Here is a 14,739-nt window from a genome sequence, read left to right as displayed (position 1 = left end):
AGCATAGGCTTGAAGAAGTCAAGGGTGATTGAGCAATAAGATCCCCGTATGTAAACGCTGCGTCGACAGATCAAATGACCGTGCTACAGCCACGCCAAAGTCCACAACGCCGGTAAATTAGGGTTCTTCTCTTGCCAATCAGCCAGGATCTCAGGAACACTTTCATCGAAGCTCTGGCGCGCCGCCCCGGTCCCATTCTCCCATCCGCTGGAACCATGCAGATCGCGCTGGGCAATCGCAGCCTCGTTGAGGCGGTTTGCAAGGTCCAGAATTGCCTTGCCGCCCAGTAGGGCCTCTTCGTGGTTATCCTTAATATCCACGTTGAAGACGTGAACGGGGCGATTGAGCGTGTTGCCTTTGTTCATGAGGTCATCGACGACGGCGTCCCAGCATCGCTCTTCGCAGGTGATGATCACGTCCACGACACCTGCTTCGGTCCCTGTCGATCCCTTGTCGCCCTTTTCGAGGTGATCCATGCGTGGGCGGCCGGGAACCCAGTCTTGGAAGCGCTCGGGGCCCCATTTCAGGTTGCGATTGCGGTCCAGCATGTTTAGGATGCCGTTCGCGCGGTACAGGCGCTCGTCTTTGTCGTGAAGTTCTTGGTACATTTGGTTGTAGGAGGTTGTGTTGAAGCTGTAGACGTTGGGCTGAGTGATAGTTGGGCCGGGCAATCGGACGAGCGAGCCTGTGCCGAAGGAGATGACGGGGAATGCGGCGTCGGCGCTGGAGAGGCGAAGGTGGGCTTCCATGGAACGGTTGTTGTTGGAAGCGCAGACCGTGCAGAATTTCAGTTTCCAGGAGTCTGCGAGGCCTTCGGCCTGGACGCTCGCGGCGACTTGGTCGTTCATTGTGGCCGCTTCGGATGGGAGGGAGTCCGCCGGCGGTTGTGGAGGGGGAGTGGTTTGGGGAGTGGTACTCCCCGTGTTTGCACAGCGAGGGTCATACGCCATGGTGTGTAGTCTTGAGGTGGTAGGTGGTAATAGATAAAGAACAAAAAAGTACTATGGAACGACTATGAAGGAGAAGAGTATTTGATGGCAGCCTGGGCGCCGATCAAGGAGGCTGGAATATGTAGGTTTACAATCTCCTGTTATTGGCTATCTAGGAATCAGCATAGGTTCCTCAGATGGTTCAAATAGACATGAAACGAGATGATGGGAGGAGGTTCAGAAAGATGAAAAGCGTATAAAAGAGTTTGTCCGCAGTGCCGAAGCTCAGACAGCTCCAATAATGTGGATCATCATGTGGAGGGAAAGGAGGAGGGGAGAATATCAAGAGGGACGCTTACCGTAGAACTACTAGTATTGCCGGGGCTATTATACTGTCGGGTCGGATCGATGTAGAAGCTCAATTGGGGCCGCAGCCCTTGCGAGAAGAAGAGGAAGAGAAGAGAAAGCGGAAAGTGCGCGCTTTTAGCGGGCGGCTGAGTAAGCAGGCGGACCTTGGCTACAATCAAAACAGCCATGGCTACTAGGATAGTATGACTATTCATACGACAGTGGACGCAGTTTCCTGGACAAGATACAGTTGCCACAATGGGGTCAATACATGGAGGCGCCTTCGTGCCAGCCCTGATCGTGGTCGATATGCAGGAGGACTTCTGCCCACCGGTGGGTTGAACCCCAAGCTTGGTCGAGCTGGTGCTAACCGACGATGACCGAGGAACAGACCGGATCGCTCGCGGTCCAAGATGGCCGCACAATTGCACCCTTGATCAATACCCTCCTCGCCCAGCCCGGCTTCGTAGCGCGCGTCGCAACGCTCGATTGGCACCCCACTGACCACATCTCCTTTGCCAGCAACCACCCCGCACCGAATAACAAGCCCTTCGAGTCCTTCATTGAGATGCAGAACCCGGCACCTGGAAAAGAAACAGAGATCAAATTGCAGCAGCTGTGGCCCGTTCACTGTGTCGCCGACAGTCCAGGCGCAGCCATCATCCCCGAGATCGAAAGCAACCGTGTAGACCTGCTGGTTTACAAAGGCAAACACTCGCAGGTCGAGATGTATTCTGCCATTGCGGATGCCTTCGGGAACTTGGATCCAGCCGTCACGGCGCAGTCGGTCAATATGGACCTGATATCGGCGCTTCGAGCCAAGGGCGTGACGGATGTCTTCGTGGTCGGGTTGGCCGGGGATTACTGTGTCAAGTGCACAGCAGTGGACGCGGTCAAGGCTGGGTTCCGGAGCTGGCTCATCGAAGAAGGGACCAAATGCGTTGTGCCTGCTGGTTGGGACACGGTGAAGGAGGAGCTGCGAGCGGCGGGAGTTTCGGTGATCCATGCTGACGACGCGGTGATGCGGAAGCTGGCGGTCGCATCGTCGTGACCGGCTTCAGCCCATTCTGATCGTTCTGCAATCTTCTAGTACTACCTTAGGGTACCTTGTAGACAAGCTCGATTCTGGCAATCCGGCTTTTTGTTTGATTGCATTCCTTTCGGTTGCATAGATGTAGTCAAGTCTATCCAGTCATCAGTCGCCGGCTGCCACGGGTGGATTCAAGTGGACTGACCCGATGATCGACAGTAACACTCGCGGCCTGGGGTTTAATTCAGGAACGTTGCCCTCACATCCTCCCATCCCTCGGCACTTCTGCAGAGTGACGTCGCTGGGGGCGGGCATTCGACTTTGTCTCTACGACGACTACAACCACTCCAACCCAAACAACCCGATCCTTGAAAAATTCCGACTTGCAGCATGCTGCATGCACCGGAGGCGTCGACGCCCGCGGCGACGATCACTACACTCGACGCGAAATTGACCGATGCCGATAGAGCTGCGCCGGCGCAGTTCTTCCACGATCATCACCTCACCTCCGAGACCCTGCCCTACTGGCTGGTGAATGTACCTCAGTCGCAATGGCCGGCCGAATGCCCCAGCTTTCTACGCGATCAACCCGAGAAGAACATCAACTGTCTATCAACACCGGACCAAGAGTATCGGCGACAGGACTGGAAGTTGGTACAGGAGATAATTAGTTTAGTGGAGCTCCTCCCTATGCCCTGCAGGGCTAGTGTGCTGACCAGGGTGCCTCTCCCGCAGAGACGAACCGCATCGATCGATTTCAACGTGTCCCCAGCGACCTGCGCAAATACCTGGAATACACGGCCCATATCAAAGCCGAATATGGATCCGTCATGCGATTCGTGGTCAAGGAGAGACTGGGCTGGGGCAATGGTGATTCTCAGGACCTGAAACCCCTGGGACGCCCATTCGAGTTTGACGGTATGGCTTGTTCCCTGCCGTGCATTAGAGGTACTTGGATGGAGTGACGTGACTGACTAACTTATGAGTGATTAGACGACATTCGTATCCTTTACAACGACTGGCCCTATGGTATCGACACGAACATCATTCACCTGGTGGTCTGGACCAAGTTCGAGCTCGCAGATGACCCAGCCACGGGAGAACTGACGGCCGAGGCGTGGGCAGCCATTGAGGCGTATGTGCAGCAGACCTTCTGTTCACGCGTGGCGCCCAAAGACGTCGTGTGGTTCAAGAACTGGAAGTCGCTCAAGTCAGTGCATGCGGTCGAACACTTCCACGTCATGCTCCATCGGCCAGATATGGCATTCGTGCGGGAGAGATCACCAACGGCGACGTTCCACTAATCGAACGTATCTAAACGGACAGCCAGGGTCTTCTAGGGGGGCACTCGGTACTCCAGAGTGGATCTGACTGCCCGCAGGAATCTGCAACTGCGCGGACCTGACGATGTTGTCCCCCGCCGCGCCAAGCCGTGCCCCTCATGACGATCGGAGAGGGGAAGATGGAGAGAAGAGGAGGAGACGGGCGACGATGAGGTATTCGAGACGGCGGGCCACCATCGCTCTCTAAGATCGTAGTCGAGTCTTGGCTGGGGGTGGTTCCTGACGCCTGCCCAAAGGAGCAGTAGTCGAGTAGTCCAGCAGGCAGCATTACATGAGACTCGACGTCACCAGGCTAAGCCTTTCCCACCGTATCAGCCCCAATCATCCCAGAAAAAAAAATTCCCCTAAGTCCGTAAACCTCGTAAACTCAGCCTCGATCCCTCCTCCTTTGTACTCCCCATCTCTGCCAGGGCCCCCCCCCTCCCGATGTGGTCGTAGCCTTGAAGTTCCCACAACACACTACTCTTTCTGGCTTCCGAACGCAGCAATGCCGGTCCCGGGCCTCCGCCGTGCTTCTTGGGCCAGTGAGTTCTTCTGACCTCCACCACCGGCAACGCCCTTGAAACCCACCATGTCTGACCATCCACCCCCAGGTCGATCGTCCGTCGACGACTCTCCCGCCAGTGGAGAAGATGAGGTCGTCGAGCCCGACCAGGGAAATGGTATGTTCCTGCTGAGCCTGTTGCGGCCCCCCGCGGCCACCGGCCTCCATGCTGACCAGCCGCAGTGCTTTCCCACATCATTTCCCAGCTGCGGCCGGGCGCCGACTTGAGTCGAGTCGTGCTGCCGACCTTCATTCTCGAGCCCCGGTCCATGCTGGAGCGCATCACCAAGTATGTCCCGCACCGCTGCGGTCCGCGGCCTGGAATCCCCAAGTTCCCCAGCGTTGGGCGCTTCGCTAACATCCAAAACAGCTTCATGGCCCACCCCGAAACCCTCCTCCCCATGTCCACGATTGACGATCCGGTCGAGCGCTTTGTTTCGGTGATCAAGTTTTACCTGAGTGGGTGGCACATCAAGCCTCCGTGCGTTTCCCGGTTTCCCGCCTCTTTCACCTTGACTCGAAGAGCTAATACACAATATCCCCGTCATGCAGAGGTGTGAAGAAGCCGTTGAATCCCATTCTTGGCGAGACGTTCACTTGCTACTGGGACTATCCCGACAACACGCGTGGATACTATGTTTCGGAGCAAACCTCTCACCACCCGCCCAAGTCGAGCTACTTTTTTATGGCCCCCGAGCACAACATCCGCATTGATGGAACCCTCAAACCCCGCAGCAAGTTCTTGGGCAACTCCGCTGCCAGTATGATGGAAGGAATTGCGATCCTGCGGCTACTGAACCGCGGCGAGGACAAGGAAAAGGGCGAGCGATAGTATGTTCCCGACAATAACTTCTACATTCACTAGAGATAAAAGACTGATGAATATCTAGTATTTTGACCCAACCTAACATGTACGCTCGCGGAATTCTATTCGGGAAGATGAAGTATGAGCTCGGCGACCACAGCTACGTGCGATGCCCGGAGAATAGCCTTTTGGCCGATATCGAATTTAAGACCAAGGGCTACTTTTCAGGTACATATAATGCTATCGGGGGCACGATCAAGAACGAGAAGACTGGCGAGGTGCTCTATGAATTGTCTGGTCTCTGGAACGGCGAGATGCACCTAAAGAACGTCAAGGTTCGCTTCCATCCACTACTTTCCTGTAGATATTGCCAGTATTTACTAACTAAAGGAACAGACCCATCACAAGGAGATTCTGTTTGACGCGACACACGCGAAGCACTCGAAACCAATTGCGCGCCCGCTCGACGAGCAAGGAGAACGGGAATCGCAGCGTCTCTGGCTCGAGACGGTCAAGGCAATCAACGCGCGGAATCACGAGGCTGCGACGGACGAGAAGACCAAGATTGAAGATCGCCAACGAGACGAGGCCGCCAAGCGCGCCGTCGAAGGTGTTGAATGGCATCCCCGGCTGTTCCGCGCGGTCGAGGGTGGACCTGGTGACCGAGATGAAGGAGAGGAGGACCTCGATTGGATCATCAACGCCGATGTGTAAGTTTTGTGGGAGTTCTCATTGGTGAACATACCATGGCTGACGTACACCTGCAAGTGACTCGCATAACCCCGAGGTTGCCAAGAAGCAGATTCTCGCCATCGCGCCTATCGTCAAAGGTCAGAAACAGTCAACACAATTTCAAATCCCACCGCATCGATAGAAGGAACATCCGGTGTCGACAACCACAGAACTCGACAGCTAATACCGTCACTTCAGGCCAATCAGCAGGGACTAGCGCCGATGGAGATCACTTGAACAACACTGTGCAGCGAAAGGACACTCAACTCGGGGATGTAGAAGAATTCGTGGATGCAGAGGAAAACCAATGAACGAGCGAGTGAACTAACAACATAATCCGGCTCCTAACATGACCTCCCACCATCCCATCAAAGCCGCCTTTTTCCATCGCTCGCCCTTCCATCTCACCTTCCACACTGGCAGTTCGCCATCCGACGTAGTCAACCTGCGCAGACTACCCAGCACGACTACCCCAGGCGGCCGGAGACGACAAAGTTTCGCCTTCTTTAATCCGTCTTTCTCCCTCATGATGTTCAACACAAGCGTTTCCCGGCCGACAATGCCGCGCCATTGCTGGATACCCGATTTGATTCTGAAACAAAAAGAAAAGAAGAAACAGAAACAGCAAACCGACAAAAAAAATATCAGAAATAAAGTACTATATCTATTGCCTCTCATGACAATCATTTGACGGCCCGGTCCTGGTTCTGGAAGAGGATTGAAAGAGGCTTATAGTAATGTTTAACTTGAGGGACTCGCATCCATCGCATCGTAACGCATATTCACCTGCGGAATCAATGAGAAAAGAACACAAAAAATTAAAAATTAAAAATAAAAAAAACCACATCGATCCAGCAAGGCACTGGCAGCAAAGGTCGGCCGCTTGGCTTGTTTTGATCCGAGGGACGGCCCGAATTGGAGCTATGGAGTGTGTGCAACGACAATTCTTGGCGGATAGACTACAGGCAGAGTTCTATACACGGTGTGCTCACCGCGTAATGATGGGAGAGATTTAACTTCATGTACTTCAATTGGTCAATGAATTGTTTGAAGTTGTCCCTTGCTTTCTACTATACAAGCATATAAATCTTCTCTCAGGGGATATCACTGTAAAAGACGGCAGATGAAATCATACATGGTCAAACTCCAACTCCAGTCCCTCTTCTCAAACCGAATCGAGGGCCAAATCACATTAAACAAGATTTTTCCCATCACAACGCCTGAACCCGTGCCGGAACCAGCCCAGCAAAAGCAAAGCAGAACGCCAAGCCAATGACCCCCCTTGGTTCGGCTATGTACAGCCAACCAACACGACCGTCATGAGTAGAGCTCGCCCTTGGACCCGGATCCACGTTCAAGGTCTCGGCGACGGTTTGCACGGGGAATGGCTCCAGCAGACCCAGGCACGCCGGTAATGACTCCAGCCGCAGCTGCGGATGCCGAGCCTCCGCCTTCTTGCTCTTCGCGTTCTTCTTCCATTATAGCCTGCTGCTCCTCGATTTCTTTCTCTGTGTCCTCGCGTAGACCGAGAATATCCGGTGGAATGAAGCTCATCTGCACGCTTGGCGCACCCTTGATATAACGGAGTTGTTCATGAACGGCCTGCACAATATTTTCAAGGTAGGCACGATCATTTTTGTTCTCGAGCCTCCGCATCTCGGACAGAGGTGGGAAGAGGGAGTAGTCGGGGCCGAAGTGGTTGCGGGCCGCCACTGTTTCCGGGATTGTGGGGTTGAGGGATTTGTCTGCGTCGATGAGGATGGAGGTCTCGTGGGCCCAGGCACGAGAGACATTGCGCGGGGTATAGCCACCACCGCCGACGACGAGAAGAGGAAGGCCGAAGGTCTTTGTGAAGGCGACACAGGCACCGTGGGCGCGGACGTTCAGGTTGAAACAGCCCAAACGGTCGCAGCCGAGACTGTCGGCGCCGCATTGGAGGACGATTGCGCTGGGTCGGTAGTTCTTTACGCAAGCGCCGATTACTTCGTGGAAAAGCGCGATGTAAGCATCATCTTCGATACCGTCGTTCAGCGGGACGTTAATTGAATGATGAGCACCCGGGTTGAGGGGGTGTGTTGGGCCTGTGTCGTCAAGGGCGCCGGTGCCTGGGAAGAAACCATCTTTGTCGTATTTGTGGAAGGAGACGGTCAGCACACGGTCCGTGGACCAAAAGGCTTGTTCGACGCCGTCGCCATGGTGTACGTCAATGTCAATGTACATGACGCGCGGGTGGTGCCGCAGAAGCTGCAGGATACCGAGGACAATATCGTTGACATAGCAAAAGCCACTAGCCTCCGACTTCTTCGCATGGTGCAGACCACCCGACCAGTTGATCGCAATCTCAGATTGATCGTTGCAGAGCTTGCGCGCCGCGTCCACCGTCCCGCCCGCGTATAGCGAACAGTAATTGTACAGCCCGTCGAAGATGGGGCAATCGTCGCCAAAGTTGAACCGCACAATATCCTCACCCATTTCCGATCGATCCATGTCAGCCGGCATGACCTGTCGCAGGAAATCCATATAATCCGACTCGTGGAACTCGGCCATCTCTTCGTATGTCGCCGCGCGCGCCAGGTACAGGTCCATCGCGTGGTGCATGCCGTAGGCCATGACGAGCTGCTTGGTGAGGGTCAGTCGCCACGGCTTCATTGGATGCGACTGGCCGAAATGGTGCAGCTCCACGGCCGGGTTGGCGTGCCATGATACACGGTAGCCCTGTGGGCGCGGCACTTTGTAGGTCTGGTGCTCGTGCGTGACCATTTGGTCGAGAGTCAGAGTTGCTGAGGGGGCGGCATATTCTTGGACAATGGAGGTGCGAGCCATCGGTAGGGGTGGAAGGGATCGAAGGAGGCACTAGCCGGACAGTGGGCGCATTTCACGGGAAAAGTGAGGGTGAAGTGAGAAGTTCATGAATGGGCTTCGATGGAAGTTCCACGGTTCGAGACGCCGCTGACTAAGGCGATCTGCGGGCTGTCCGGATACGGAGTACGCAGGTGTATAGCAGGTGTATAGCAGATTGTAAGTGCCTATCTCCTAGAGAGCGCCGTAGGCATGGTAAGCAAAATAACGGGAATATAAATTATGAGGCAATATTTATGGAAAGATATCGAGTACTCCGACACCATTCCACGCCGTAATGGGGTGAGCTTCATGTAATTTCGAATAATATTTTTGGGCTCTATAAAATTACGAGTGATATTGAACTCTTAGAAATTGAAGAGTATAATGATCATTTATGTGAAAATGGAAATTAGCTTAGGGTCATAGTACTGATACCGACCCTGGTTTTCAAACCGTAAGCGACGCAGTTTGGTGGGGTGAGCAGGTGAGGCAGGTGCGGCACATGCTAAATGGTAGGCCGCTGCCTCTACATCATCTTCGCTCCTTCAACTCACCGTGGCAGAGTCGCATCACAACATCCGTCAAATCATCGAACCGTTCTCTTCCTGTGCATTCTGCTCATAATGGAATCTTCTTTCGACCAGCAGCTACCCGAGAATCGCCAGCACAATCGGTCGCGTTCCCCGTCCCATGAGGGTGATCAACAACACAAAAGACCCCGGGTTGGCGAGTCCGATCTTCGCGCTATGGAGGCAGAACAAACATCCCAAGCAAGTGAACACACCCACGACACAACAGAATCAGAATTCCAAGATGATACAGACATCGATGCGGTGCACCTTCCCTCGTTACCAGCCGCCTGGACAGTTATCGGTCTCGAAACGCCCAATGCCGCTTCCTCGACGCCAGGAATCCTTCTCGAAACGACAATCCCCAGCCATATCTCGCTTTCTTTGCTAAATTATAGCCTACGAATCCTTCCCATCGCACCGGTGTGTGATGCGATTGTGAAATGGTTTATGGTCGGGGTACACCCAATCTATCCCGTGGTTGATATCCAGAGCTTCCTAGGCGATTACCACAAATTTTTGCGTCAAAAATTTTCGACCAAGGTAAGTCACAACCCTCCCTTTTTCTGCCTCCTTTTGGCCGTACTCTTTGCCGGTGCCTCGGCTGTGCCTGCTGCTGGATGGAGAGTGCACCCGCTGTCCATAGTCGGTGAAGTGGGAAAACAAGACCTGATCGATGCGCTTCGAACCAGTTGCTCTGACAGTCTGCGTGCATGCCAACATTTCAGATATCCAACCATTAATACGCTGGTAGCCTCTATCTTGGTCCACCATATCAACGGAGAGACAGGATTGTCCCAACGCCTTTTCATAGGCCCAGCTATTCTTCTTGCCCAAAGCATTGGGCTTCACCAAGACCCTATACTCCGTGGCCCTGTCGGACACTCTCGAGACCATCGACGGCGAGTATGGTGGCATCTTGTGTGGATGGATACGCAGGCAAGTCTAGCTAGCGACCTGCCAACCTTCTGCGGAGGTGAACTACTTCAGAACGTGCAGATGCCATCCATCTTCAAGACCAACACCAGGAGAACGGTATCGGTGATGATGCTCGGCGCGATTGGTCGATTTGAGAAGGCAAAGTTACTGAACCGACTAATGGCCAAGTTTCGTGGGTTGGTGCCCCGGGAAGAAGCATTTAGCGATGCAGAAGTCGCCATCACGGAATTTCGGGGCAAGGTCGATGATTTAATCGCCAAGATCCCGGCGTATGACGAATCCACAGCGGACGACATTCCGCCAGAAATCATGATTCCAACCCGTCGTCCTTGGACCTCTGATTCCGAAGACAACCTGGCTGACAGGTTCAACGTGGTCAAAAGGTGGACCAATAACATGCTTCAACTCCTTAAAATGGAGATCATGACGCTGCTGCCAAAGTTGGCACTCCCACCACAGGGTCCTGCACAAGACTCGGACTTGACCTGGCAATCTGTTGTACCTGCGTGCGACAAACTTCTCCGGGGATACTTGGACCTCTTCGACGTTCCTTTGTTTGCCCCATATTTCTGGAATTTGCTGCGTAACCATGCCATTCAGAATTGTGTTCACGTGATTCTGCTCTATCTCAACCAAGAAGGCCACACTCCTGCCGACCGAAGACAAATGCTGTCTAGCGTTGATTATTTTTTCACCCAGTGGGAGAAGCTTACATTGACCTCTCTGCCGCTCGATAAAGCATTGGGATTCGGAGATGCAGCAATCATGACAGGGTTGATGAGAAAAATCATCGATTTGCGCCAGAAGCTCCGCGAACCGAGTGACGATAGCCATCTGACAGACGTCGATTCTGCAGCAGCCACACGAAACCCCAGCCCCTCCGCTTCGATAACCACGGGAACCGCCGACATCTTCACATTGGAGATCAATGAAAACCCAGGTATGTACACGGAATTCTGGAGATGGGTCGACAATGAACTCGAAGCCATCGCGCGGTCTCGGGAGGGATAGACACATTTGTCAAAAGAGGTGGAGTCGAGACTCCAGATATCGCATAGCATGAACTTCCAGCGCCCACGAAAAGAAAAGAAACGCCCAAAAAAAGATAGAAAACAAAGAAGAAAAAAAAAAAAAGAAGGGGGGTCAAATGCACAACGACCCTAACCAGCTAACTCCAAGCAGCCGATCATGACTGTTCACAGCAATATTCAAGATTGCCATTTTCACATGGATAGTCACAAGAATCTAGTTCGGCTTCTAATTGTTGTCAGAAATTGATCATTCTCAGCTCGTGCTTCTTTCAAATCTCCTTGTAGTCTGAAAACAGTAATTATAATCAGTCCAAAATTGGGATACAAATGCCTAAAGCGAGTCGATTTCGATTAATAAATAATCCTGCAAACATGGAAAGTTCAAAGATTTAGATAAGCTGCTGGACGTTCATGAAATCAGTCGTGGGACGTGGGGTCGGTGTCGCCCCCCTTCACAAGTGTTATACAGAAGATCCAAAATTTCCTAGTATCCGAGGGAGTAGTGCAGTGGTAAGCAATGACCCTTTCCTGTGCTGCGACTGCGAGTCCCTGTACAGTTACCACGAAAGCTACTATTACACTAGTGTAGTAGAGGTCACTCCCGGAAGCGAATATGGGCGCAATCTAACGGTGCCAAGACAGCCACTGGGTTCCACGAAGTTGGTTACATGAAGTTTCCCCTGCATCTTATACAACATTACTCTATGCTACAGTTTAATCGTTGAGCGAGACTATATCGTCAGATCAAAGATTTCAATATCTCCGCTTTGCTATTAATTTAATATGTATATAGAAAAGTCATGTAGATTCCTTGCGACTGTTACTACCCCGCCCGAGCAAGCCGTGGAAGCCCTACAATTCCGAGGCCGATATCTACATCTTGGGCAACTCGCCGGACGAACGGCTCCCAGCTCAAAATGGCAATAATACTATTGGATTGACCTACAATTAATTCTGTTCTCGATACTGGACTTCGGCGACAGCGAGAAAAGGCCGAGAAGACATGACTGAGCCTGACATAAGCGGCCCGGTATCGGCACCGTCCGTACGGCAAAGGTGGAGAGAGCGCATCATCGCCGAACAAGATGTGAAGAGGTGGGGAAAGGTAAGAGAAAAGCTTGGTGACACACGTGGATGTTACATTTATATAATGGAGAGTTGAGGCCGTTAGCTCGGGTTATTTCTCTTATTAATCTTGAAACCCTGTACAGTACAAGACCTCAGTTTATTCCTGCTGGAACGTTAATCGAACACCTGCGTTATCGATCGACGACGTCATGGCTCTTGCTTCGGCTGCGACCAAGCTGCGAAGGACGTTGGCGGACCCCAATGGCTTCGTCGTGGCTCCGGGTGTCTATGATGGCATGTCGGCACGTCTGGCACTGGCAGCGGGGTTCGATGCGCTGTACATGGTAAGTCACTGCTGCAGGTGAGAGTATCTCGACCTAAGCTGATCCAACAACAACACAACAGACAGGCGCCGGCACCGCAGCTTCCGTCCACGGACAAGCGGACCTGGGCATCTGCACGTTGAATGACATGCGCGCCAACGCAGAGATGCTGGCCAACCTCTCGCCCACCACACCGCTCCTTGCAGATGCCGACACCGGGTACGGCGGCCCAATCATGGTGGCCAGAACCACAGAGCAGTACGCGCGCTCCGGCGTAGCGGCTTTCCATATCGAGGACCAGGTGCAGACCAAGCGGTGCGGACACCTGTCTGGCAAATTGCTCGTAGACAAGGAGACCTACACAGCTCGGATTCGGGCAGCGGTGCAAGCGCGGCAACGACTGGGCAGCGATATCGTCGTGATTGCCCGGACGGATGCACTGCAGTCGCACGGGTACGAAGAGTCTCTGGCCCGACTGCGCGCAGCCCGCGACGCTGGCGCCGACGTGGGGTTCCTGGAGGGATTGACGTCTCGGGAGATGGCGCGTCAGGCCGTGCAGGACCTTGCCCCGTGGCCCTTGCTGCTGAATATGGTTGAGCACGGGTCGACGCCGAATATCTCGGCGTGTGAGGCGCGTGAGCTGGGCTTTCGGATCATCATCTTCCCTTTTGCGACGATCGGACCGGCTCTCACGGCGATGCGGGAGGGGCTGGAGAGGTTGAAGCGGGATGGTATTCCCGGGTTGGACAAGGAACTGACACCGCAGATGCTCTTCCGAGTGTGTGGGCTGGACAGGAGTGTCCAGCTGGACGCGGAGGCAGGCGGAAGCGCGTTCGAGGGCGGCGTCGACCTGCGCGAGAATTGATCAAGGGGGAAACGGTCATCTGGGCTTTTGGGGCTGGACTCGTGTCCCAGCTTGGCCCTGGGCTGAGGCAGTGTCGTGCCCACTGGCAGTACCTGTAGGTAGAAGCTCAGCCGCCCCTGTAAATAGTAACGACTCCACTGAATGGAATTGACTCGCGCATGGTTCTTTTATTTTTGGGTCCCAGGCAACGCAGTAAACAAAAACGCGAGGGTGATGAACATATACTCCGCACGGAAGACGAGTACATGTGTACTCGAGCAGTGGTTTGACGGGTCTGATCTCACGCGTTTCAGAATGTCTCCAGTGCCAATGGACCGGGTGCAGATCGCAAGCCAAACCACGGAACGACTCCCGCGCGACCCCTTGGAATTGTACAGTACAGTATACTATACGACGTGTTAGGGCAGCATTCTGGTGCCTGGCATTGCAATGACAGCACTATATCAAATCATCCGATTTGAGGCAGCCATGCAGTGTATGCAACAAACCACACTAACCACTGGCAAGGAACGTTAAAGTTTTCGGTATTCGGTTACAACAGAAGCCAAGGAATCGAAGGATTCCAGACTCGAACACCCACGTCGCACGGCGAGGAGAAGATTGGGGCATTGCACCATTGCACTGTCATGGTGGAGACCGCTGGTGCGAGGTTTCAGTGCCGCAGTCGCTGAGAGGCTGCACAAAGAGCAGTGGGACCGGAAATTTCGAAGCCAACGATCATGCAGGACGGAGCAGCCGGGCTAGTAGTACCTTACAGGTCTGTTGTCTCATTGCCCTGGCGCGCACACACCTCCCCCTGACCCAGTTCCCGGTTGGGGATGGAGCCCCGGTGCAAATCGTTTGCCGTTGGGTGGCGATCGTCTGGTGGCCAGGCCAGGTCGAGACGATCGGGAATTTGATTGATGCGTTGTCCAGCAAACGAGGGCATCGGGCGCGTATGGAATTGGCGGTCGACGTATGATCTCTCGAACGCGTCTGACATCACGAGCGTGGCTTTCGGCGACTTATCCATACGAGACCCAAGAGACACTAGACGGAGAAAAGGGATTGGCACTGGGATGTGCCCAGCAGTGTACGACACGTAAGACAGGGGGGCAGTTTGCGCCGATTGGGCGATGTGGGGAAGGGCAAGATGTGGTGGATGGTGGAGGCCGAGGCCTTGACGATAGATTGATTGAGGGTTTTGAGGGTCCTTTGGACGGTTGCGGAGGCGGTGGCTTCAGGACCAGGGTCTGGATAGGGTCCAGCATTCCAGCCAACAACATTCCGATCGCACACGTGTTTGGCAGGGGGAGGACGGGGATACTGACATCGCAAATGGGATGGGAAGAGTGAAGTTCAGACGGCAGAGATGGGCAGCCTGATCTGCTCA

General features: G+C 53.8%; 8 protein-coding genes across 8 annotated transcripts; 5 read left to right on the top strand and 3 right to left on the bottom strand.

The window, feature by feature from the left end:
* Positions 1 to 83: 83 nt before the first annotated feature.
* ssuA (RNA polymerase II subunit A C-terminal domain phosphatase) lies at positions 84 to 950 on the bottom strand (the record flags this gene model as incomplete). Its single annotated transcript, XM_056616864.1, has 1 exon — positions 84 to 950. One exon carries the CDS (start codon positions 948 to 950, stop codon positions 84 to 86), a length of 867 nt encoding a protein of 288 aa, XP_056477221.1.
* A 585-nt stretch (positions 951 to 1,535) lies between these two features.
* Positions 1,536 to 2,328, top strand: N7532_004369 (nicotinamidase; the record flags this gene model as incomplete). The annotated part of the gene is made up of 2 exons (XM_056616863.1): positions 1,536 to 1,610; positions 1,669 to 2,328. 2 exons carry the CDS (start codon positions 1,536 to 1,538, stop codon positions 2,326 to 2,328), a joined length of 735 nt encoding a protein of 244 aa, XP_056477220.1.
* Positions 2,329 to 2,697: 369 nt separating this feature from the next.
* N7532_004368 (GIG1 family protein) lies at positions 2,698 to 3,611 on the top strand (the record flags this gene model as incomplete). Its single annotated transcript, XM_056616862.1, has 3 exons — positions 2,698 to 2,961; positions 3,015 to 3,225; positions 3,301 to 3,611. The coding sequence occupies 3 exons, from the start codon at positions 2,698 to 2,700 to the stop codon at positions 3,609 to 3,611; spliced, it is 786 nt and encodes a 261-aa protein (XP_056477219.1).
* Positions 3,612 to 4,137: 526 nt separating this feature from the next.
* On the top strand, positions 4,138 to 6,042 carry N7532_004367 (OSBP family protein; the record flags this gene model as incomplete). Its single annotated transcript, XM_056616861.1, has 8 exons — positions 4,138 to 4,174; positions 4,244 to 4,312; positions 4,378 to 4,675; positions 4,747 to 5,025; positions 5,085 to 5,334; positions 5,396 to 5,709; positions 5,768 to 5,829; positions 5,930 to 6,042. 8 exons carry the CDS (start codon positions 4,138 to 4,140, stop codon positions 6,040 to 6,042), a joined length of 1,422 nt encoding a protein of 473 aa, XP_056477218.1.
* A 1,006-nt stretch (positions 6,043 to 7,048) lies between these two features.
* hosA (histone deacetylase HOS2) lies at positions 7,049 to 8,554 on the bottom strand (the record flags this gene model as incomplete). The annotated part of the gene is made up of 1 exon (XM_056616860.1): positions 7,049 to 8,554. The coding sequence occupies one exon, from the start codon at positions 8,552 to 8,554 to the stop codon at positions 7,049 to 7,051; it is 1,506 nt and encodes a 501-aa protein (XP_056477217.1).
* Positions 8,555 to 9,195: 641 nt separating this feature from the next.
* Positions 9,196 to 11,091, top strand: N7532_004365 (fungal specific transcription factor domain-containing protein; the record flags this gene model as incomplete). The annotated part of the gene is made up of 1 exon (XM_056616859.1): positions 9,196 to 11,091. One exon carries the CDS (start codon positions 9,196 to 9,198, stop codon positions 11,089 to 11,091), a length of 1,896 nt encoding a protein of 631 aa, XP_056477216.1.
* A 1,297-nt stretch (positions 11,092 to 12,388) lies between these two features.
* N7532_004364 (isocitrate lyase/PEP mutase family protein) lies at positions 12,389 to 13,367 on the top strand (the record flags this gene model as incomplete). The annotated part of the gene is made up of 2 exons (XM_056616858.1): positions 12,389 to 12,523; positions 12,585 to 13,367. The coding sequence occupies 2 exons, from the start codon at positions 12,389 to 12,391 to the stop codon at positions 13,365 to 13,367; spliced, it is 918 nt and encodes a 305-aa protein (XP_056477215.1).
* A 512-nt stretch (positions 13,368 to 13,879) lies between these two features.
* Positions 13,880 to 14,295, bottom strand: N7532_004363 (uncharacterized protein; the record flags this gene model as incomplete). The annotated part of the gene is made up of 2 exons (XM_056616857.1): positions 13,880 to 14,042; positions 14,123 to 14,295. 2 exons carry the CDS (start codon positions 14,293 to 14,295, stop codon positions 13,880 to 13,882), a joined length of 336 nt encoding a protein of 111 aa, XP_056477214.1.
* Positions 14,296 to 14,739: the final 444 nt, after the last annotated feature.

The sequence above is a fragment of the Penicillium argentinense genome (assembly GCF_028826775.1).
Source record: "Penicillium argentinense strain IBT 30761 chromosome Unknown utg000004l_segment0_segment0, whole genome shotgun sequence".
Taxonomy (NCBI): Eukaryota; Fungi; Ascomycota; class Eurotiomycetes; order Eurotiales; family Aspergillaceae; genus Penicillium; species Penicillium argentinense.
The sequence above is the reverse complement of the archived record's forward strand: the minus strand, read 5'-3'. Positions and strand labels throughout refer to the sequence as shown.